Below are 23825 nucleotides of genomic sequence, written 5' to 3'. Positions count from 1 at the left end.
AGGACTGGTTCTAACCTGTTTCTGGCTTTGAGTGGCTCTGGCTGGCCTGGGACTTGTTATGTAACACAAGATGGCCTCAAACTTAATGTCTATCTTCCCGCGCTGGGTTACAAGTGATTGCCACCAAAACTGTTGATTCCAGACCATAACACCTAGTCACAGCACCAAATACCTGTCTTATTTGACCTTGACTGACTAGGATTCTCAGAACCCAGGGTAGTTAAGATCCTTTTTTTAAATGAGAAAAGTGAAGCCTGAAGATAAGATCTGTGAAGGTCCTGCAGCTTACAAGAAAATAGGACATTTTTTTTTCTTCAGAATCGGGGGCGATGGGAAGACTGGGACATATGTATGATTTCCCAAAGGAGGCACCAACCAGAGCTAAGCAAATCGTCGACGCTCCTGACTTCCGGGTTTGGGAGGTGGAAGGGAAGAAAGGTTCTCCCGCCTCCTTCTTGCAAGTGGGAGTGCTCAGCCAATCGGTGTAGGGCATCTATAGTCATGGCAACAGAGGCTTACTCTCTTAGCCGGTTGAGCAGCCTTTTGCAAAACCTGAAGCTTATTTCCACCAAATGGCTAAGCTGGGGGCATACTCCATAACGCCATCTACAGGAATCCTCCGGCTCCGGGAGGCAGAGCTGTTGGAGAGCGCCAGGATAGGCTGGAAGCCTCATTGTGCCGTCTCCATTGTGGGATAGGGAGTTCCAGAAGGTCACAAACGGCCTGGATTCCTATGCCGTGACCAGACCTAGCTAGAGAACCCGGCTGAGTCACGTGACTTGGAATCAAAGCCAGGCTTTTGTGCCTGGGAACCTGCATATTTCTCAGTTGGGCAACAATGCGTTCTATATTGAAAAAGAGACCTGGAGAAGAGACAGTCAGCTGTCTGTCCCCAAACAAGTTCGTGGCAAAGGTTTGCAATTTGAGAGGTGGAGGGTACAAACAAACAAGAAGAGTTGGATGCCAGAAGACCCATGCTCTCCGAAAACCTCCTCCCTGCCCATCTAATGCTTCGCAGTGGAATGCTGGTCTTTCTAGCCACCTTTCCAAAGCACACAGTCAGAATGTGGCAGAAACCCTGGCCAAACATAGTGGGAAGCAAACGAAAGCATCCAGGTTATGGGAGGCCCAGAAAGCCGAAGAGAGAAAAAATCGTGTGACTTTCAGCTTGACCATCACAGACGTTGGTAAGTGACAGTGCTCTTCATGGAGATGGAAAGTGTCTGGAGGACCTGGTTAGATGAGACTGGAACCAGGGGACACGTTTAATCTTAGTCGTGGACACCTAAGACCCTGTAAACTATAGAAGTGAGATGTTTTCAGAACAACTAAGATGGCATGGTTGTGCTGGAATGGGGGTACTCAGCACGGAGGTGAGTGGGAGAAGCTGTCTGGTGTAAAGTGTTGACACTTAGAAGAGTGACCAGGACAACAGGAGCCCAGGATGACGGCCAGAAAGGAAGGCAGCAGCTGAGGTGTGAGTCAGGGAAGGAGAACAAGTGTGTTTTCTGAGGCGAAGTGAGGGCCCTAAGGCAGGTGCTCCTGGGAAACACACAAGAGTCAGTAAATGGGGTTTTAGCCAGCATTCAAGGCTCACAGTGAAGTTCTCTGTGTTCCTGGGAATGTACAAACAGAAGCAAAGTCAGCCAGTGACAGCCAGTGACATCAGAAAGTGTACCTGTGCATGCAGGAGTGGAAATTCAGCACTTTCTCTTCCAACTCCACCATCTCTTCTAATGACAGGATGGTAGCCTCAGCCTGTCACTGCATGGTCATAGTCCTGAAGAGCACTAGAAAGAAGTGCTGTGAAAAGTGAGTGGGTGGTGAGCAGGCCACCGGCCTGCAAGAGGGTGGCTGGGATAACACCTGATAGGCTAGTCACTGTTCTTTGCCGTGAAGAGAGACAAGGCTTCAAGGCAACTCTTATGAAAGAAAACATTTAATTGGGGTTCTTGCTTATAGTTCCAGAGGCTTAGTCCATTATCATCATGGCAGGGAGTATGATAGCAGACAGGTATGGAAAAGTAGCTGAGATTCATACCCTGATACACAAGCTGAGAGAGAGAACACCTGATGGGGTTTTTAAAACCTCAAAGCCACTAGGTACTGGTTGTTAGCCTTTAATCCCAGCACTCAAAAGACAGAAGCAAGAAGATCTCTGAGTTCAAGGCCAGCCTAGTCTACAGAGGTAATTCTAGGACAGCTAGGGCCATACAAAGAAACCCTGTCTCAAGAAAAACAAAACTCAAAGCCCACCCTTGTGACACATTTCCTACAACTAGCCCTCCCCTTCCTCTTCCTCTCCCTCCCCCTCCTCCTCTTCTCTTCCTTCTCATCTTTTCAAACAGTTCTATTTCCTGGTGACTAAAAGTATTCAAACAAAAGAGCTTATGGGAGCCATTCTTATTCAAATTATCACACCCTTACTGTGGACCTCAGAATGGGTAGGGCTGGAAGAGAAACCTCAAGGAATACCTTACCCTTTAGAGCACACAGCAACTGGGTGAATGGAACCCAGGGGTCAGGTAAGGAGCAAGGAAATGTGACTGAGCAGAAGCAGCAGTGTAGAAAAGAGGACAAGGTGGGTGTGACATCCTGGGAGAGAACAGGGGCCAAGAGCTTTAGGCCACAGCAGGAATGAGTTAACTCCTTGAGCACCAAGAAGCCAGCTAGCTGTCTTAGGGTTTTACTGCTGTGAACAAACACTATGACCAAGGCATCTCTTATAAGGGCAACATTTAATTGGGGCTGGCTTACAGGTTCAGAGGTTCAGTCCATTATCATCAAGGCAGGAACATGATGCAGGAGGAGCTGAGAGTTCTACATCTTCATCTGAAGGCCACTAGGAGAAGACTGGCTCCCACATGATTAGGAGGAAGGTCTTAAAGCCCACACACACAAGTGACACACTTCCTCCAACAAGGCCACATCTCTAAGTAATGTCACTCCCTGGACAAAATCTACTCAAACCACCATTCCACTCCCTGGCTGCCATAGGCTTGTTCAAATATATGAGTCTATGGGGGCCACACCTAAACATAGCATAGTGAAAAATGCATTTAGTCCAACTTCCAAAGTCTCCATAGTCTATAGGAGTCTCAACAATGTTAAAAGTCCAAAGTTCAAAGTCACTTCTAAGATTCATCCAGTCCTTAACTGTAATCCTCAAAGCGAGACTGGAAACCAATTAGGCAAACTCCAAACTCTGCATCTCTATGTCTGATGTCAAAGCAGTTTTCAGATCTCCAACTCCTTTTTCATCTTTGTTGACTGCAACGAACTTCTTTCTCCTGGGCAGGTTCCACTCCGTTAGCTTTCCTAGCAGGTATCCCAGAGCTCTGGCATCTTTAACATTTTGGGGTTTCCAAGTCAACTTTAGATTCACAGCTTCCTATTCCAATGTCTGGGATCCACACATGATCTTCCAGGCTCCTCCAAAGGGCACACCACATCTCCAACTCTGCCCTCTGTAGAACTCTAGACTCTGGTTGACTCCACTCCATTGATGCTGTTCTTGGTGGTCATCTCATGGCACTGGCATCTCCAGTATACTGGGGTCTTCTGCTGCAACTAGAATTCACCAATACCCTCTCATAAGCTCTCTTCATGGTGCCAAGCCTCAACTTCTTTGCATGACCCCCTTAGCCCTGTGCTGTCAACTGCAACTAAGGCTGCACTTTCACCAATGGCCTTCCATGGTCCCTCACAGTGCCAAGGCTCAGCTGCTCTCTATGACCCCTTCATATCTTTCAAAACCAGTACCACCTGGGTGATTTTTACACATTACCAAGTCCAGCTGCAGCATGGGGTACAACTTTGGCTATCTCTAGAACATAGCTTCTTTGTGCTCTCAGAAAACACCAGAGGATTTCACCTCAGTGATACGGGTCTCTTCCTAATTACCACTAATTTCTTAGCTACAGCTAACCAGCATCAGTTGTCCCAGTAGTCCCTTCTGTTCTTGACTCTAAAGCCAGAGCCACATGGCCAAAGCTGCTGAGTTCTGCTCCTTGCTAAGGCTGGAACATGCCCCCCTTGTTCTCTTTCTAGCTTTCTGTTTCCCAATTGCCTCACTGCCTAAGCTTGGCTGTCCTGGAACGTGCTCTGTAGGTTGATCTGCCTGACTCTGTCTCCTGGGATTAGAGGTGTGTAAATCCATCACACCTGGATTTAAGCTTTTTTTTCACCTAGAACTTGCTCTGTCGCAGGCTAGCCTTAAACTCAAGAGATATGCTTGGCTTTAATCTCCTGGGATTAAAATTGTGTATCACCACGCCTGAACCTAAATTTAGCTAGGTGGGATCTTGCCCCAAAGTCCCACTCCTTTAATCTGTTATCTCCTAGAACACAGGATTTGATTCCATTCTACTTCCTGGTGCCCCTTTAATACTTGAACTATATATTTTGTATTTTTCCTTTTTCAGCTTGCTCCTTTTCATTAAAACGTTTTTCATAGGGGTGAACTTTAGGAACCACGCAACACAATTTATACCAGGCCGTTTTTGAGACTTCCTTTTTCAAAGCAATTAATCTGAATCTCTTCACCTTAGCCTCAGGCAGACTCTTAGGACAATGGCAAAAAGCAGTCACATTCTTCACCAAAATGCCAGAAAAAGAGTCTCTAGACCACATACTAAAATTCTTCTCCGGGCTGGTGAGATGGCTCAGTGGGTAAGAGCACCCGACTGTTCTTCCAGAGGTCCAGAGTTCAAATCCCAGCAACCACATGGTGGCTCACAACCATCCGTAACGAGATCTGGCGCCCTCTTCTGGAGTGTCTGAGGACAGCTACAGTGTACTTACATATAATAAATAAATAAATCTTTAAAAAAATTTTTTTTTCTCCACTGAAACATCTTGGACAAGGTCTGCACAGTTCAAATCACTCTCAGCAACAAAGTCTTCTATATTTCTGCTAGGATATCCCATTAAGCCTCAAATAAAGGCTCCCATTGCTTTCCAAACCAAAGTCCCCAAATCCACATTCTTCCAAACAAAAGCATGCTCAGGCCTAGCCCAGCAATACCCCACTCCTGGTACCAACTTTTGTCTTAGAAGGGTTTTACTGCTGTGAACAGACACTATAATCAAGGCATCTCTTATAAGGACAACATTTTTTTTTTTGAGGCAGGGTTTCTCTGTATAGCCCTGGCTGTCCTGGAACTCACTCTGTAGACCACACTGGCCTTGAACTCAGAAATCCACCTGCCTCTGCCTCCCAAGTGCTGGGATCAAAGGCATGTGCACCACTGCCTGGCATAAGGACAACATTTAATTGGGGCTGGCTTACAAGTGCAGATGTTCAGTCTATTATCAAGGCAGAAGCATAGTGCAGGAGTAGCTGAGAGTTCTACATCTTCATCTGAAGGCTACTAGGAGAAGACTAGCTACCACATGTTAAAAGAGGGGTCTTAAAGCCCACTACCACAGTGGCACACTTCCTCCAACAAGGCCGCACCTACTTCAACAAGACCACACCTCCAAATAGGGCCATTCCGTGGCCCAAGCCTATTCAACCCACCATACCAGCCTTGGTGGTGAAAGTCTGTCATCCCATAATTTGAGAAAGAAAGGCATCCTGGACTACCTGATGAGACCCTATCTCAAACCATGCTATGGTGGATCTAAATGTAGGGGCTGTAAGGGGACCCAGAGAGAGTGGAAAAAGAGCTGGGAAGATTTCAAGGGATGGTGGTACCTGATCTGGGTCTGAAAAGTAAGTTAGAGATAATTGTGTGAAGGAGCAGGAGGCAGTATATGTCAGCTAGGCTGCCTGTGTGCAGTACACCAGGCTGATCTATTGGTACAAATGCAGGTGAAGGGCCAGTTACATTGCTCTGTCCAATCCCCAGCACAGGGATGGGGGATTGATGGTGGCACAAAACCATTTAGAAATGAAAGCCTTGAGACATGAAGATCAAGTGACAGCTGAATAAGCAAATAGCTGAGATCTTGGCTCTGGGGGTTGGAGAAATGGCTCAGTGGTTAAGGTCACTGCTCTTACAGAGGTCCCAGGTTCAGTTCCCAGCACCCACATGGAGGCTCACAATTCCGTCATCACTCCAGTTCCATGTAATTCAACACCTTCTGGCCTCTGTGGGTACTGTATACATGTGGTGCACATACATACATTCAGGCAAAACATTCATACACATAAATTAAAAAGAAATCCTAAAACAAAAGTACTTGTCTATGGGACTAATTAAGCTTTGCTAATAATCAACCCAGTGACTTTGGGCCTCTCTGAGCCTCAGTGTTCCTATCTGAAAAAGGTGCCCAGTCATAGCACCAACCCTATGTCTGCATCTTGTCACTCATGAACTGTTTAGTGAGTTCCCATTACATGTAAGCACTATGGTGGAGCCAAGACTCCAGAAGAGAATAAGAGAGTCATAGGCGGGCTGGCGAGATGGCTCAGTGGTTAAGCGCGCTGACTGTTCTTCTGAAGGTCCTGAGTTCAAATCCCAGCAACCACATGATGGCTCACAACCATCCGTAATGAAATCTGATGCCCTCTTCTGAAGTCTCTGAAGGCAGCTACAGTGTACTTACATATAATAAATAAATAAATCTTAAAAAAAAAAAAAAGAGAGAGAGTCATAGGCAAGGGTGTGGTCTTCATGGAGCTTTTACTAGAGAAACATAGGCATTGCACCAGGAGTCACAAACAGGGCAGTTATTAAATGAACTGAGTTTAGCCAGTAGAAAATGTGGGAAGCAAGACAGGCCATGCCCCAGTTTACAGTACTACAGCTGGAGACCTTTAAAGTGTCCAACAGTGTGAGCGCTACCAGTGTGCGGCCCAGACTGCACGCAGTGGTGTCTTAGTCACTTTTCTATTACTGTGAGAAAACACCATGACCAAAAGCAACTTGGGAAGGAAAGGATTTATTTCATCTTACAGCTTGTATTCCATCATCCAGGGAAGTTGGGGCAGGAGCTGATGCAAAGGCCATGGAAGGAGTGCTGCTTACTGGCTTGCTCCTGGTAGCGTGCTCAGCCTGCTTTCTTATATCACCCAGGACAACCATCCCCATCCCATGAGTGGCCCCACCCACAGTGAGCTGAGCCCTCCCACATCAATCACTAGTCAAGAAAACACAACACAGACTTTTCCACAGGCCAGTCTGGTGGGGACATGTTCTCAGTTGAGGCTCTCTCTCTTTCTCTCTCTCTCTCTCTCTCTCTCTCTCTCTCTCTCTCTCTCTCTCTTTCAAGACAGGGTTTCTCTGTATAGCCCTGGCTGTCCTGGAACTCACTCTGTAGACCAGGCTGGCCTCAAACTCAGAAATTCGCCTGCCTCTGCCTCCCAAGTGCTGGGATTAAAGGCGTGTGCCACCACGCCCGGCGAGGCTCTCTCTCTCTTATAAGGGCTCTAGCTTGTGTCAGGTTGACATAAAACTAGCCAGCACAGATGAAGGTGACCGTGGCATGGAGGAACATATGGGTCAAGGTATGCAGAGTCGCCGTGGGGCCCCAACTGTGAGCTGGGGCGTGGTCTAAGGCTGAGAAGAGGAGGGGAAGGAGGAATAGGAAGAAGAGGATAGAAGATTCAGAGCAGAGGAAGCAGCAGGTAGCAAAACTTTAGACAGGATAGGGCTTCCTTCCATCACAGAGGGGACAGGAGGGGCCTAAATGAGCTTGGGCCACTGGAAGGAAAAACTGGATAGCCTGTAAGTCTGTGTGGGAGTAGATAAGGGACCTCTTGTACTGAGAACTGCAGCTGTCTGGGGAAAGGCTTCATGATGAGAAAGTAGATTTTGTCACCAGGTATTCAGGTCTGTAACCTGCTGCCTGAGAACTCCTGTGTACCAAAGCAAGTTAAGAAACAACCCAGCAGTAAGAAAAAAAAAAAAAGGGTTTATTTACAAGTTAGTCAAACTGGAAAGAGGAAATACCTCTCTCTCTCTCTCTCTCTCTCTCTCTCTCTCACTCTCTCTCCCTCTCTCTTCCTGTGGTGTGTGTGTGTGTGCACGTGTGCGTGCGCACAGGCATGCACACATGTGTGCAGACTTACAAGTTCTAGAAAAGCATGAGACAAAAGACAAAAGGCAGGTTAGCTGTGAGACTAACCAGCCAGTCCTTTCTTGAGAGGAGAGTGGCTTGGCTCCAGGGTGCCTGTCTCCATTAGCAGAACAGAGTCTGCTATAGCCCCTATGCAGATGGGTGTTTTGCCAGCATGTATGTCTGTGAACAATGTGCGTGCAGTGCTTTTAGAGGGCAGAAGAGGGCAGCAGACTCAGTAACTGGAGTTGCAGGTGGTGTGTTCACTACTATGAAGATGCTTAAAATCGAACTCACATCCTCTGAAAGAACTGGGCCATCTCTACAACTCATTTTTTTTTTAACATTTATTTATTTCAGCAGGTAGAGAAGGGCCTGTGCCATGATGCCTTTGCCATGTGGTCAAAGGACAATTTGTGGTAGCCTGTTCTCTCCTTCCACCATGTGGGTTACAAGGATTGAACACATATTGTCTAACTTGGCAGCAATCACCTTTATCCACGGAGCCATCTCACCCGCCTACCTGATATGTCATTATAAGTTGGGGCCGGAGGAACATAGTTCAGTGGCACAGTACTGCAGCAAGCATAAGGCCTTGGGTTCAAGTCTTAGCACCATGAAGAAGAGAACTTATATGTAGTGAATGTAGATGTGTATATGTATGTGTGTATGTGGATACATATATAACAGCACACTGACTACAAAGCAACTCTGATACCTCCATCACCTGATAAATTAGTAACTATTATCCCCATCTTATGGAAGAGACTGAAACACAGGCTAAGCAGGAAACAGTGTTGAAGTTTGGCCTTTTGCTATATATTGTAATGTCCAATGTAATGTAATATAATGTAATGTAATACTGTCCCCCAAGGCCTGGTTGCTCCCAGGGATAAGAGAATTCAAATGTTCAACATGACCTGGCTTCTTAATTTAAAACTATTGGTTAAATAAAGATGCTGATAGTCAATAGCCGGACAGAAGAGACACAGGCGGGGCTTGGGGTTCCCTGGCATAGTGTCAGAGGAGAACCATGGGGAGAGAAAGAGAAGAAGGTGAGGATGGAAGGATGATGACTCAGTGGTTAAGAGCACTGACTGCTCTTCCAGAGGTCCTGAGTTCAAATCCCAGCAACCACATGGTGGCTCACAACTATCTATAATGAAGATCTGATGACCTCTTCTGGTCTGTCAGAAGACAGCTACAGTGTACTTATATATAATAAATAAATAAATCTTAAAAAAAAAAAAAGAAAGAAAGAGAAGAAGGTGGAGAGGGGAGGAAGCTGCCATGGGGTAGGTGAATCATAAAAACATAACCATGAGGGCTAAACAGTTGGAGTTAAGAGCTACCCAGATGGAACATGGCAAATTATGACTTGGTTTACTGAAGGGAACGTAGATTCTAATAGCATTGATGGGATATCTACCCGGTTCTAGTGCTGATTGAGGCGTTATAAATATAAAGGTTGTGTTTCTTTTATCTGGGAAGAGGATAATCAAAGGCAGGGTAGAAGCCCCTGCTGGAGATTGAATACTTTCTACAGCAGACCAGCACTTAGACCCAAGCTCTCTGGCTCAGAGCCTTTGCCCCCACCAGAGGGTGCTATGATACCTAGGATGCTCAGACAGGATGAGGTGGATTCTTTGGAGCACATGCAGAGTGTAATAGGAATCAGACTGTAGAAAAGCCCTTGGCTTCATGTCTTCCGTGGATGTGTGCAGGTGATGTTAGCTAACACCGTTTTCCTTGCCATTGTGATGCAGTGATGCAGCCAGGCCAGGGACCAGGCACCCTGATACACAACTAGTTCCTACAACAGCCCCTTCCCTCATTTCTTCTTAGTTCTCTTCCAAAAGGGAACTCACCCTGTAACCTTCTTCTCCCAAGGGTCCTACCACTCTTTCACCTCCATAGATGATGACCTCGATGAAACCCCCAGCAAGGTTCCTGTCTTCAAACCTGAGCTAGTCACTGCCCATTGCTTCAGGCGGTTGAAGCAGAAAGACTTCCGTCTGCCAAAGAGCCGCAGGAGGATCATCATTGTGCCTGGCACAAAGGACCAAGTGCCAGCCCCACCCACAGTCCCGCCTGAAGCTCCCCTCCCAATCATGCCTAGCTTCAGAGTTCTGGATACTAGCGACACCCAGGAGCTACCAGTGGACAAGAAGGTCTGGCTGAATCAGAGGGCAAAGCTTCGGAGGCAGCTGGAGACATTCGGTGATGTCAAGACATGGCTGGACAATAAGCCCAACATCACATCATCAGAGTTCAAGGTTCTGTCCATGATTCGCCAGGAGCAGAAAACCCCCAAACATACCTTGATTTCAATCAGGAGAGCCAAGGTGAGAAGTCCTAATGGCCAGAAGGTGCTGAAGGCGTCAGGGGAGTTGTTGTCATTTTGTTTCCTTGGATTAGACACGACAAAGTGGTTTACCCCCATTTTACAGAGGAGCAAAACCGAGTCCCCAAAGGGAAGTGTATGAGTGATCTATTGCTGCATAACAAATACTCCAGAGTGACTTTAAAAAGAAAAGAACCAAATGACTATCATTCTATACAGCTGTGTCTGTGATTCTGGAATCTAAAAGGCTTTGTCTCCATATCAAGAGACTGCAGGGCAATACAGAGGATAGCCTCTGCCTCCCAAGCTTGTTCACATGGCTTCAGTGCCTACAATAAGAAGGCTAGCTGCCCACAAAGGGAGCCTTCCAGTATGGAGAGAAGGGGAGTCAGTGCTGGTTACACACTCGGCTCTGGTCTTGTTACTGCGTCGTATCAGGATGAGCCACTGAGTCCTGGCCGCACCATGGGAATAGAAAGAGTCCATCTTGGCAGGGGGAAAGTCAGGGACCACGTGGATGTGATTTCAAAGCACCCTGTCTGGGGCACACTAGCAGTCTGTCTTGATGATGGACACCTGTCTGCTGGCGTGAGCAAGTGATAAACCAGTGCTTGTGGGCTGATTTGAAGATCAAGGCTATCGGGTTAGGGAGAGGAGGAAGGCCACCTGTGATGTCATTGCCTAACTTGGAACCATGGTTTTTACACTGAGAATGGAAGGTCAGCCACCCATCCTCAATAAGTCAATGAAAGTACCCTAGTAAGAACAGGGGAAAAAAAGGAGATTTATTCAGTATGGCCACATTGAGAACAGGACAAATATATGCAGTGCATCCTGACCTTCAGACCATCTTTGGGCTTCGAAGTGAGCTTGAACTTTAACAAGAGGGGTAGGGATATGCACATCTAAGCGGTCCTCCTCATCTGCCTCACTCTTGCTTCTTCTAGGACAGAGTTCTCAGACATGTCCGCCTAGCTGCACCCCAGCTGCGGCTGCCTAAGCCCCCTGTCCTGTCTGACATGTACGCCTACCTTCGTAGTCGAAAGATCAAGATCCTAGAGATATTTAGCAAGGGGGAGCGGGGCGAGAACCAGCGCATCTCCAGGGAGGAATTTCTCATGGCTCTGAAGGCAGTAAGTATGAGCTTCTCAATGGGGCTTGGTGTATGGCCCTCCCTCCCTTCCCCAGGCTCTGCACTCCTGAGGGGCATGCCGCCTCCTATTTGCAGAACCACACTAGGAAACATGGCACGACCCACTGTCAGATCACAGCCTTAAAACAACCTCTGCACCAGGCTGACCTGGAGAGATGGCTCAGGGGTTATGAGCCTGGCTGCTCTCACAGAGGACCCAGGCTCAGTTCTGAGCCACCCACACTGCCACTACCAATCACCTCTAACTCCATCCGCAAAGGATCTAACATCCTATTCTGGCTTCCAAGTGCCCTGCATGCACAGGCTGCATAGATACACATGCAAGCAGGACATTCATATACACACCCAAGATAAGCTGCATACATTCTTTTTTTGTTGTTGTTGTTTTTGTGTTTTTGAGACAGGGTTTCTCTGTGTAGCCCTGGCTGTCCTGGAACTCACTCCGTAGACTAGGCTGGCCTCAAACTCAGAAATTCACCTGCCTCTGCCTCCCAAGTGCTGGGATTAAAGGCGTGCGCCACCACCGCCCGGCTTGCTGCATACATTCTTAACTGCTGACCCAGCCCTCTCGCCCACAGCTGTCTCTCCAGCTGGGGCTTCATACACCAGCAAGCTCTTTACTACTGAACTATATATATCCAGACTTATACTTTCAACTAATTAATTTCCAAACATTTTTATGAAATACAATTATGTGAACATCCAAAACATTTTTTTTTCAGAGCTGAGGACTGAACCCAGGGCCTTGTGCTTGCTAGGCAACTGCTCTACCACTGAGCTAAGTCCCCAACCCTCAAAACCCTTTTAAAAAGTTAATGTCTTCAACTACTAAAACAAACAAACAAAAAGTTTAACAATGAAATCCTGGGCCAGGAGAGGTGGCTTAGCAGTTAAGAGCACTTACTGTTCTTGCAAAGGACCGAAGTTCACAGCACCTGATGACAGCGCACAATCCCGTGTACGCCAGTTCCATGGTATCTGTCACCTTCTTTGAAACTCTGTGGATACTAGGCATGTTGGTGGTGCACTTACATACATACAGTCAAGACACTCATACACATAAAATAAAAATAAATCTTTTTTTAAAAAATGCTTAAGTATGAAATTCTTTAGCACCAGGGCAGTTCTGAGCTGACCCAAGGACAGCTAAGTAAGCAGCGACTGTTGTCTAAAGAGAATGGAGATATGATTATGCTCATAATCACGTTTCCTTTAAAACTTGGCTTTATGAACATTCATTGTTTCTGGGTAAGTACAGCACACCTCCAAAGATGTCTATTGTCCTTTGTATTAGCCAGGGTTCTCTAGAGAAACAGAACTGATTAAAAAATGTATGTATGTACTGTATGTATGTATGTGTGTATGTGTGTATGTTCGGTATTTATTAGGGCAGCTTACAGGTTATGGTCCAACTAGTCCAACAGTGGTTGTATCCAGATGGAAGGTCCAACAATCCAGTAGTTGTTTGGTCTAGATGTCTCAGCTGGTTTTCAGTATATGTTGAAATCCCAAAGGGAGAGGTAGCCTTTAATGCCAGTGAAGGGATGGATTTGCCAGTGAGAGTGAGGGCAGGCAGAGAAAGAGCAAAGGCTTCCTCCATCCATTTCTTCACGTTGGCTTCCTGCAGAAGGTGTGGCCCAAATTAAAAAAGACCTCTCCACGAGTATACCCAGCTACTTAGGGTTTAGTTAATTCCATATGTAGTCAAGTTGACAACCAAGACTAGCCAACATATCCTTAAAATAAAAAAGTATGGATTTCTAATACTTTAGTCAAGGAGGGCGTACTTGTTCCTCGTGTATAATGATGGATGTACGGCTTTCTTCCTGACTAGAATGTTAATCAACTGAAAGAGACTGTGTAAAGATAGAGGCTTATCTGGCCTGAGTTTTTAAGGAGGGATAGGAGTTTTTCAGGCAGAAAGAGGGAGCTGCCTGTGCAAAAGTCAGGTGTGATAAATTCCAGAATGCATCAGGGGCCTGACAAGGGCTCTGCACTACATAGCAGGGAGTTCAAGAGTGGAGCCCAGCCTGCTGGTAAGGAGGAGGTGGGCCTTGGTAACTTCTTGTGCCTCCTCAGGTAGGAGTTCCTCTGAAGAACCAAGAGCTGGAGGACATCATCATCTACCTCGGCTCTCTTGGCAAGCAGAACGCCATCACCACAGAAGCCCTGGCCAGTACCTACAAGCAGTGGTCGCTGGCCCAGCAGAAAAGCACCATACCTAGTGCCAAGGAGTGTGCGTGCCCCCCACCCCCAAACCCCGCCCTGGGAACCAGCCTGGCTTTCTCCAGCACTACATCCTCTAGTGGCTCCTCCTTCTCTGACTTGCTATAGGTTTGCCAAGCTCTGGAGTTTCCAGACACAGAGACCAATGAGGAGATGGATATTTTCTCAAAGGCCCAGCTGCCCTTTTGTCTATTCAAAGATGAAGTCCAGCCCCTGTCCTTAGAGGGTCATGAACTATTGCTTTAAAACAAAATGGAGGGCTGGGCATGTAGAGAAGTTGGTAGAGTGCTTGTCTAGCATGTTGGAAGTCTATTCCCAGCACAGCATAAACTAAGCTTTGTGTTGCATGTCTACAATTCTACAATTCTAGCGGTCGGGATGGAGGCGGGACATCCTGGGCTGTGTAGAGAGTTTGAGGTCAGTGTGGGATACAGAATAGTTTATTAGAGAGAGAGGTGGGGAGGCTAACTGAAATCTCTTGCTCAGAAACTGAACATGTTTGGCGTTAGCTGCTTTGGGCTTCCTGTCATCATGGGTTCTCTGGGTTCTGTGCATTAGGCAAGCATTCAACCAACTGAGCTACACCCCCTCAGCCTTTGTCTTTTCTTTTAAAAATTTTATTATTGTTATAGGAAGAAGAAAAAACAAACAGTTGCAACACTCCCCATCCCAGCTCCCATTCAAATAGAGCAACATTATTCTTTAAATGGAATGAATAGGTCTTGCTCTGCCCCTATCCACCAGGCTGGCAAGAAATTAACTTCAGACACATTTTAGGGACAGGTGGGGTTCTCTCTCCTTTGAGATGAAATAAAAGTTGCCAGGAAGTAGTGGACGGGTTTTCTTGCAGGGGTGCCAAGCCCAAGCAGGGTTTCTAGGGTCAGGGTGAATGGCCACACCAAGAGTGTGTAACATCCTCCCTGGTATGTGTCTTAGGCAGCTCTTGCATGGTGTGTATTCCCCATTTCTAGATGTCAGACTTCCTGTCTGTGGCTGTCCTACAGACACATTGGCACCCAAGCCCAGCCCACTCCCATGAGGGTCCCTGACACATCAGAACCCAGGAAACCCAATCACCCTCACAGTTCTGATGGCCCAGGGTCAGCACCTCGTAGATTGCACTTTCCCCCTCTGCTCCTTCCATAATCTTATGACTGTCCAGAGCTGCTGTGATCTCACAGCTGGCTGGAGTCACTAAAGCACAGTTCCTCTTATCTTGATTTGAAGTCAGGTAGCAGTTATTTCAGCATTGTCAGATGCCACCCTGGAGGGTGGCAGTTGCTAAGACAGGTGGACTTGTCTAAAAGGAGCAAGCATCTGGGGCCCTGGAATCCGAGGAAAGGGGCACCATGTGGGCTGGCAGCATGAGCTGCTTGTCTGGAGTCTCAGGAGGAAGGGAGGCCAAGATTTCACCTCAGCATGAGGCTGCCACCAGGGCCATGGCAAGGTGTCAGAATCCTTTCGTTGGTCCCCATTTGGCAGTGTCTTCCAAATAGGCCCACTTACAGGAACTGTGAGAGTGCAGTGGACTAGCCCAAGCCTGGCCTTCATCAGTTTACACATGATAAGGTGCTTGCCCACAGAGATGGTTGCCTTGGAGTCAATTGGCCAGAGTGCCAGGATGATAGTCGGGCAGAGCCCTGAGCCGACCGTTCAGTGCCTGGTGCACAGTCAGGGTCTGGAAAGGGCATCCAAGGCAGGTGGAGCTGCCAAGGACTTTTGAGATACAGTAGATGAGGATGGCATGGATGAGGGTGACTAGTGGGTTGACAACTGAAGCAGATTCCCACTGGTGCTTGTGGTCTAGGGAAAGGAGTCTGTTTTTAGTGTGTGTTCCCTGGGAAGTCAGGACTGCGTTGAGTTGATCTTGTTTACATTTGTTTGTTTGTTTGTTTTTGTTTTTCAAGACAGGGTTTCTCTGTGTAACAGCCCTGTCCGCCCTGGAACTCACTTTGTAGACCAGGCTGGCCCTGAACTCACAGAGATCTGCCTGCCTCTGCCTCCAGAGTACTAGGATTAAAGTGTGCTCCACCATTCCCAGCTACCATTTTATAAGAGTTCTGTTTGCCGCTTGGTGGGAACATGGTCACAGAGGATGGGAAAGGTGCAGGAAAGGTGTGTGGGGTGTGCAGATGTGGGGCTTCATAGCAATGGAGGAGACAAACTTACAATGCCCCTCAGACGGATACTGGCTGGACATGAGGATAAGGAGCACAAGAACGTCTGCCCACTGACATCGCGTGTTGAGGTCCACAGCTTGGTTGCCCTCTTAGTCCCTCCTTCATCTTTCCCTCCCACCCTAGATTACAAATTGTCTGCAAAGAGAACTCCCCTGAAGCACAGCCCTAAAGAGCAGCAAGCTACTTCACCCTCACAGCCTCGCAAGATGGATCTGCTGAAGGTGCCTGAGGTTGATACAAAGATGGAGGGGCGGCCCATGTCAGAGGAAGACATGGAGGATGTGGGCAGACGGTACCGAGAGAGGCGGAGGCAGTACAAGGTACCTCTCTAGCACAGGCTTGGGTGGGGGGCAAGCCAGGGTTTAGGACTTGGCACTGACACCTGCTAGCTGAGGAGTCCTCAGGAAGGCCTCACCGCCCTCAGCCCTTGTCTGTCATCTGTACAGTCAGCTAGGTGTGCCAAAACACCTCTATAATCCAATCACTCAGGAAGTCCAGGTAAAAGGATTGTCAGTTTGAGGGCTGGTGAGATGGCTCAGAGGTTGTTCTTCCAGAGGTCCTGAGTTCAATTCCCAGCAATCACATGGTGGCTCACAACCATCTACAATGGGGTCTAATGCCTTCTTTTGGTGTGTCTGAAGAGAACAATGGTGAATACATAAAATTTTTTAAAAATTAAAAAAAAAAAAAGACTATGAGTTTGAGACCAGCCTGAGTTATATAGAAAGACTCTGTCTCAAATACCACAAATGAGGTACAGACCTTTAATCCCAGTACTTGGGACGCAGAGGCAGGTAGATCTTTGTGAGTTTGAAACCAGCCTGGTCTACATAGTTAGCTCCAAACAAACCATTAGAGTCACACGACGAGAGTCTGTCTCAAAAGCAAGCAAACAAACAAAACCCCAAAACAACCCACATAAACAAACCAAACAACAAAACAAAAACAAAAACAAAACCCTCAACAGCCAGCGATGACACTGCTGCACTGGCAATGTGACTCAGGATTACACACAAATGTAATCTACCTGATTTAGAGTCCCCCTGCAGCCAAAGACTCAAATATCACTTTTCAACAAGACACCCCTGGGGCACTTACTGCTACTGTGCCTTTTTATAGATATTACACATTACAGAGCACATGGGCACACCCAGTATGAGCTTGTTCTGAGGATTCATGAGCCAAGTGCTCAGTGCCCCTGAGGGGGTAACCTTGACCTCCATGCTGCTCCTCTAAGCTGATAGCTTTGGAACAGGAATTGAAGCCCCGCTATGCACACATTATTTTTCATGGAGGCCTCTTTGAGGAGGTAGAGAAGGTGTGATGCTGCCTCCTGGCCAAAACAAATGTCACAAAGACACAAGACAGAGCATCTTCTGTTCTCTCTGCAGCTCTCTCTCCCCTCCATTCAATACATGGAGAACTGCCGGCTGGTTCGATCTGGGACGAAAGAGTTTGACAATCACTGCCTGCCTACTACCATCTCTGGGGAGATGGAGGAGTTGCTCAATGTGACCCGCAGGGATAACTTCCTGGTCTACCTGCAGTGCTGGGAACTCTGTGAGGCCTACGGGCTCCCGCTGACTGAAGAGATCCTCATGAGAGGTAGGGGCTTGCTTCAAGGGAGAGCCTTGGCTATTGTGCAGTTGGCCCTGATAGTGGCTACCCTATCCATGTACCTAGCCAAGCCACTGTGGCCTTTGATGGGAACACTGGGAAGGAGGAGGAAGAAAGGCAGACGTCCTGGCTGCTAGGCGGGCTTCCTAGGACACAGGCTCTGAGACACATGGGCTTCTTGGGTGAGAGTTGGGAGCTCTGCCTTCACACACATGTAATTTACCTACCCATCTGTCCACCCCACATGTACACCCCCTCCACAGCTATGAGACAAACTCAAAACAATGAGAAAACCACCATCAAAATAGTGGAAGCAAGCCCCTACCCACTCATCAAAGTAGCTCTAAGGGCTGGGAGTGGCGCTCCGTGGGAAACTCTTGCTTATCAAGTATGATGTCTTGACTTCATACTTGGCTTGTGCGAGCGCACAAATGCATGCACACACATTCATGCAGACACACACACACAGGCATTAATGCAGGCACATACACACACACACGCGCGCATGCGCACATTCATGCATGCACACACACGCGCGCACATTCATGCAGGCACACACACTAATTAACCTAGTGAAGTGTAGTTTGATTCTTCCCACCTCCAACCTCAGCTTGCTAAGTAGCTCCATCCTGATTTGCTGTTCCAAATTGGTCTCCCTGCTCTGTCCCCTGGTGAGCGGGGTCCTCCGAGGTCCCTTTTGATACGGAGCTGCAGCTGTACGCCATGGTGCATCATGAGGAACTGTGGGAGAGTTCAGGGGAACGGTATATCCTAGTATATTTTGCAATTTCCAAGGAACCTACTACCAACTAAAAATAAGAAGTTGGGCTGGCAAGATGGCTCAGCAGACAAAGGCCGTTGCTGCCAAGCTTGATAGCCCAAGTTCAATCCCTGGGACTCATGTAGTAGAAAACGAAAACCCGCTCCTCCAGGATGTCCTCTGAGCTCCACGTGTGGATGGGGGTGTTCTCTGCTGTTTCTCTGTCTCTGTCTGTCTCTCTGTCGAGTAGTAGCAGAGAGAGAGAGAGAGAGAGAGAGAGAGAGAGAGAATAATCAAACCAACAAACATATATTTACAGAGTTTGGAGTGAGCTGGTTCAGTGGAAAAAGGCCCTTGCCACCAAGCCTAATGACCTAAGTTCAATACCCAGAATTCACATAAATGTAGAGAGAGAGAGCCGACTCCACAAAGTTATATTCTAGCCCCCACATACACACTTTGCCACTCTACCTGCCAAGCCATCTTGATAGCTCAGAAAAAAAAAAAAAAAAAAAAAAANANAAGTGGGAATTGTTTTAAATAGTTTCCACGTGGCCCTAGAGTAGGTGGTAACTTTGGCTAATGGACTCTGCTGTCTTCCTTGCTTCTGCCCACAGCACTGCTGTATCCAGGAGACAAGATCATTACTCTGAAAGAAGAGGTCCGCCCAATCCGGCAGCCTGGAGGCTATTATATAGACCAGAGGATTGTCTACAGCCTGGCTGCACGCAGGAGCCCCCGCAGGCATGGGGGAAAGAAGAGAGACAAGCTGAGTTTCAAGTTGTCCCTTCAGTTGCTGTGGCTGGGACATTGGCATGCATGTAGTGTCGGGTTACGCCAGTATCTGTGTCCCTACCTAGTCACTTCTGGCTGGCCAGTCCAAAATGTCACCCTCAGTGCATATCTTAGGTTCACATAGCTCCCCTCCTGACCACAGGCTTACATAATCATAAGGCCCGTGGGAAAGAGCCAAAGTGGGTGTTATCCTGCCCTGTTATCAGAAGTTGAGGAATTCTGCAAAGGACAAGGACTAGTCCCTTCCCTGTGCTGCCACCCTGTGGCAGGCACATTCATTTTCCAACAAGAGGCAGGCTGGTAGCCCCTGGGAAAACAAAATGTTGCCCTAACCATTAGACTATCCCCCTTTGAAGTGACCCAAAGTCACTCCCCCTCCATTTCCACTGGATGTGGGCCAATCAGAAGGCAACCACTGAGAGTAGCATCAGTGGTGACTGCTGAGGGGAGGATGAGATAGCATCCCCGCAGGGGGTCAGGTGGAATGTGGTGTGGTGTGGTGTGGCAGAATGCCCAGGGCAGGCTGCAGTACAGTGCAGTGGATGCTGTCTGGTCAAGAGGCAGGTTACTGCATTCCAAACCTCAGCACTTTCATGTATAAAGTAGACACAGCACTCCTAACACACACAGAGGGCTTGACAAGGGCCGCAGGTTGTCCTCAGCACTGCCAGTGTGGCTGTTGCTTTTCCTTGCATTTGTTCTTATGTTTCTGAGTACAGGGCCAGTCTAGGCCCACAGCAGTTGTGGTTTGCAAAGTGCTGAGTATGATCCAGCCAAGTGGTAGCTTAGAGGGCCTCTGAAATAGGCCTTCTAACCTGTGGCTGGCTGGTACCAATTACTAAGCCATGAACCCAGGAAGTGGGTTTGAGGACCAAGTTGTCAAATACATAAGCCTATGGGGTACAAGGAAGAGAAGGGCCGGGCGTGGTGGCATACTCCTTTAACCCCAGCACTTGGGAGGCAGAGGCAGGCGGGTTTCTGAGTTCAAGGTCAGCTTGGTCTACAGAGTGAGTTCTAGGACAGCCAGGGCTACAGAGAAACCCTGTCTCGAAAAGAAAAAGAAGGAGGAGGAGGAGGGGGAGGAGCACACTGGTGAATGAGCAGACAGCTCACTACTGCAGCTTCAGGATTCACTGCTGGAAAACTGCCAGGAGAATTGGACTAGACCCTGTGCATGCCAGGTGCCCAGCAAAGAGATTTTTCCTTGTGTTTGACCAGTCACATCTGTAAAAGAGAAAGAAAGGTCCCTTAGCTAAAGGAGGCACATTGACTCTCTCTCACCTGTAGGAACTAAATTGTAAAAGATCCTGAAGCCAGGTGCTAGGAGTAGAGAGTGGACAGGCTCACAATTCAATCCTTTGTTTTCTGTTTTGTTTTTGTTTTTGTTTTGTTGTTTTGTTTTGTTTTGTTTTGTTTGAGACAGGGTTTCTCTGTGTAGCCCTGGCTGTCCTGGAACTCACTCTGTAGACCAGGCTGGCCTCGAACTCAGAAATCCCCCTGCCTCTACCTCCCAAGTGCTGGGATTAAAGGTGTGTGCCACCACTGCCTGGCCCAATTCAATCCTTTGTATCAAAAGAAAAAACCCAGAATTCTGAGGCCAGATGTGGGCGGGCTTGGGAAGGAATCCAGTGGTCAGTTAGGGAAGTCTGCCAAGCAGGCCAGGGTATGGAGGGTGAGTCTTTTATCTTGCTTGCCCCACAGAGTTTGGCCTCTGGCAAGGGAAGTGGAGTCAGGCTCCGCATCTAGCAGCTGCTGAACACATCTAACTGTTTCAGAGGCCTCCATCCCATGAAGAAAGGGAACCAACGTCAGGGTTTTCCTCGCCCTACCAGCCAGAAGTAGGAGACACAGCTAGGGCCTCCACAAAAGGAAAACGTTCAGAGCTCTGCTCTGAGACTCAGAAATGCATCTCTAAAGCCCACTTTTCCTGATGTTTCTTTTTTTGTTTGTTTGGTTTGGTGTTTTGGTGTTTTTATTTTTGTTTTGTTTTGTTGACACAGGGTTTCTCTGTGTATATCTAGCTGCTCTGGAACTCTTTCTGTAGACCAGGCTGGCCTCCAACTCACAAGAGATCCATCTGCCTCTGCCTCCCAAGTGCTGAGATTAGAGGCATGTGCCACCACTGCCCGGTTCCTGGAGTTTCTCTTTCCTAACGATACCTCTCTCTATTCCCTGGTAGGAAGACATCAAAAAAAATGAAGAAAATGCACTTTGACGATTTCGAGGAATTAACTGGGTTTGTAGTGGTCCTTCGTGTCTGCTGGGAGGGCAGGGGATGAGGATGGGAGGGCCGGCCTCTCCTCTACTCAGAGGCAACTCTGGGGCCTATGCATATTGAACAAAATCCCAGCATTATCATGGGGTTCACGCCAAGGGCCTAATGGGCAACAGAAGAGTGTTCAGAGAGTGCCTGGCATGGCTGCTCTGGAGCCTCCCGGGAGTGAACTCAACTATATTGTCACCAACAAGCCTGAGTTACTCTAGACATATGGCTTATAGGAGACGACCCTGACACACAGTCCCACATCTGAAGCATAGCTAAGTGAGGCTGGCCCCAGAAACTAGATACCAGACCCAAAATCCAAATGCCTCCGTGGGGCTGGGCTGTAGCTTAGCAGCTGGGTATTAGCCTAAAACGCGTGAGTGAGGCTCTGGATTCTATCCCCAGCACCAAAAGGACCAGGCCAAGCCGGGGTGGGGGAGGGGCGGAGCGAGTCCTCTAGAACATTGGTTCTCAAATTGGTCTCAACATTGGACCCCTTTGAGAGTTGAACATCCTTTTCACAGGGGTCACCTAAGATCATTGGAAAATAGATATTTACATACAATTCCTAACAGTAGCAAAATTACAGTTATGAATTGGGAAAAAAATAATTTTATGATTGGGGAGTCACCAAAACATGGACTGTATTAAAGAGGCAAAGGGTTGCAGCGTTAGGAAGGTTGAGAGCCACTACTCCAGAGCTAGGATGGCACACGCCTTAAGTTTGGGTTTAAGAAGCAGTGCCTAGGGCTGGTGAGATGGCTCAGCAGGTAAGAGCACCCGACTGCTCTTCCAAAGGTCCTTAGTTCAAATCCCAGCAACCACATGGTGGCTCACAACCATCCTTAACAAGATCTGACTCCCTCTTCTGGTGTGTCTGAAGACAGCTACAGTGTACTTACATGTAATAAATAAATCTTTAAAAAAAAAAGAACCAGTGCCTAGGCACGTAGCCACTCATTCACTGTATGATCTCGAGATTTCTGGCTCTCCAGGTCCTCACTAGTGAGGAGACTAGAGGAGTTTAGTGTTTTTCACACTGGACAGAGTGGTCACGGCTTATGTTCTCTGCTGAGAAGGAGCCCTGGGCCTGGTCCCTCTGCCACAGCAACCTTCCCTATGCCTTTTTCTTTTCCAGGAAGCTGAAGTTGCAGAGGTTAAGCCCCTCAGGCACCCATCCCAATCACTTCTGGCCCGGTCACCTTCTGGACAAGCTGAGGCTCTACCTGCCCACTGTGGCCAAGGACCAGAGCCTGGCGATCTTCAGCTGTGTGGAACGCAAGCCCCCTGTTTACCCTGCCATCTACCACTCTAAGAACTGGTGGCCCATGAAAAACTTTTCTTATATGACCCAGGCCTATTATGATGCAAACAAGGTGTACTCCATCAACTAGAGTGGCTTGCAGGATGCTGGACCAGAAGACAGTGCAGCCAGAAGCCCCCAGCTGCAGACATGAGATACCAAAGAGCTATACGGAAAAAAAAAAGCCAAAACATTCCCAGGGAAGGTCTGGGGATGTGTCCCCTGATGCCACAGTGTCCAGTGGGGTGTGGATGTGTCCATACACACATGCTGTTTTCCTATCTGCCATGACCTCTGCCATTTTGAAATAAACTAGGTTAGAGCTGAACTAACCTTCACTAAACTAGCCTTGCTCATGTGATTTCCTGCTTAAGGGCTGGAAAACTTGAAGGTGTGAGTATGTAAGAGACAGATTCCCCAGGACACCTCCCACCTCTCATCCTGGGACATTAATGCCTACAGGGACACAACAGACAGCAAGAGTGTCCTCTGTTAAATGAAGTAGCAGGCCCTCAGCTGGGGAGACCCTTAGACTGAGGCCCCCAACCCCTGTGAGTCTTCAGAAATCAGAGCCATACTCTCTAGTTCATGGGCCTCTGTATAATTCACTCACTCGCCTTTCTCTTTATGTAATGTACTCTGTAAGGTGCCATTAGCCACACACTTCCATGTTCCATTGGCCTTTGCATAGCCTGTAGGCCAAGCAGCATTTGGGAAGGGAGGGCAAGACACAGACACAGGAGAGCAACAGTCCTGCCCCGCTGTTTGTGATCCAGCCACTCCAGACAAGACACTCTACTTATTTGGGTCTCTACTCCCCCTTTACAGCAAGCACAAGGGTTGGGGCAGCATACCCAATTCAGCATTTATCCCCACCTCCTGGAGCCACTGTCAAGATCACCAGTGGTATCTCTTGTGTCTGAGTTTGCACAAGGTTTGAAAAAATTTTAATTTATTCTGCTGGGCAGTGGTGACACCTTTCATCTCAGCACTTGGGAGGCAGAGACAGGAAGATCTCCAGCCATCCTGGTCTACAGAGTGAATTCGACCACAGTCAGGGTTACACAGAGAAACCCTGTCTTAAAACAAAACAAAACAAAACAGGGCTGGTGAGATGGCTCAGTGGGTAAGAGCACCCGACTGCTCTTCCGAAGGTCCAGAGTTCAAATCCCAGCAACCA

General features: G+C 47.9%; 1 protein-coding gene across 3 annotated transcripts; it reads left to right on the top strand.

Annotated features, from left to right (window-relative positions):
* Positions 1 to 432: 432 nt before the first annotated feature.
* Efcab12 (EF-hand calcium binding domain 12) lies at positions 433 to 22993 on the top strand. 3 transcript variants are annotated; one of them, XM_021164721.1, is made up of 9 exons: positions 433 to 1187; positions 9895 to 10349; positions 11296 to 11481; positions 13581 to 13737; positions 16031 to 16227; positions 17299 to 17512; positions 18902 to 19052; positions 21259 to 21315; positions 22481 to 22993. In XM_021164721.1, exons 1-9 carry the CDS (start codon positions 839 to 841, stop codon positions 22734 to 22736), a joined length of 2022 nt encoding a protein of 673 aa, XP_021020380.1. In that variant the 5' UTR covers positions 433 to 838; the 3' UTR covers positions 22737 to 22993. The 3 variants fall into 3 exon arrangements, with proteins under 3 accessions (XP_021020380.1, XP_021020381.1, XP_029334339.1); XM_021164722.2 differs by having other exon boundaries at positions 9922 to 10349; positions 22481 to 22938; XM_029478479.1 differs by lacking the exons at positions 13581 to 13737; positions 16031 to 16227 and having other exon boundaries at positions 22481 to 22938.
* The last annotated feature ends 832 nt before the right edge of the window (positions 22994 to 23825 follow it).

This window comes from Mus caroli, chromosome 6 (assembly GCF_900094665.2).
Source record: "Mus caroli chromosome 6, CAROLI_EIJ_v1.1, whole genome shotgun sequence".
NCBI lineage: Eukaryota > Metazoa > Chordata > Mammalia > Rodentia > Muridae > Mus > Mus caroli.
This window is presented reverse-complemented; position numbering and strand designations above follow the sequence as displayed.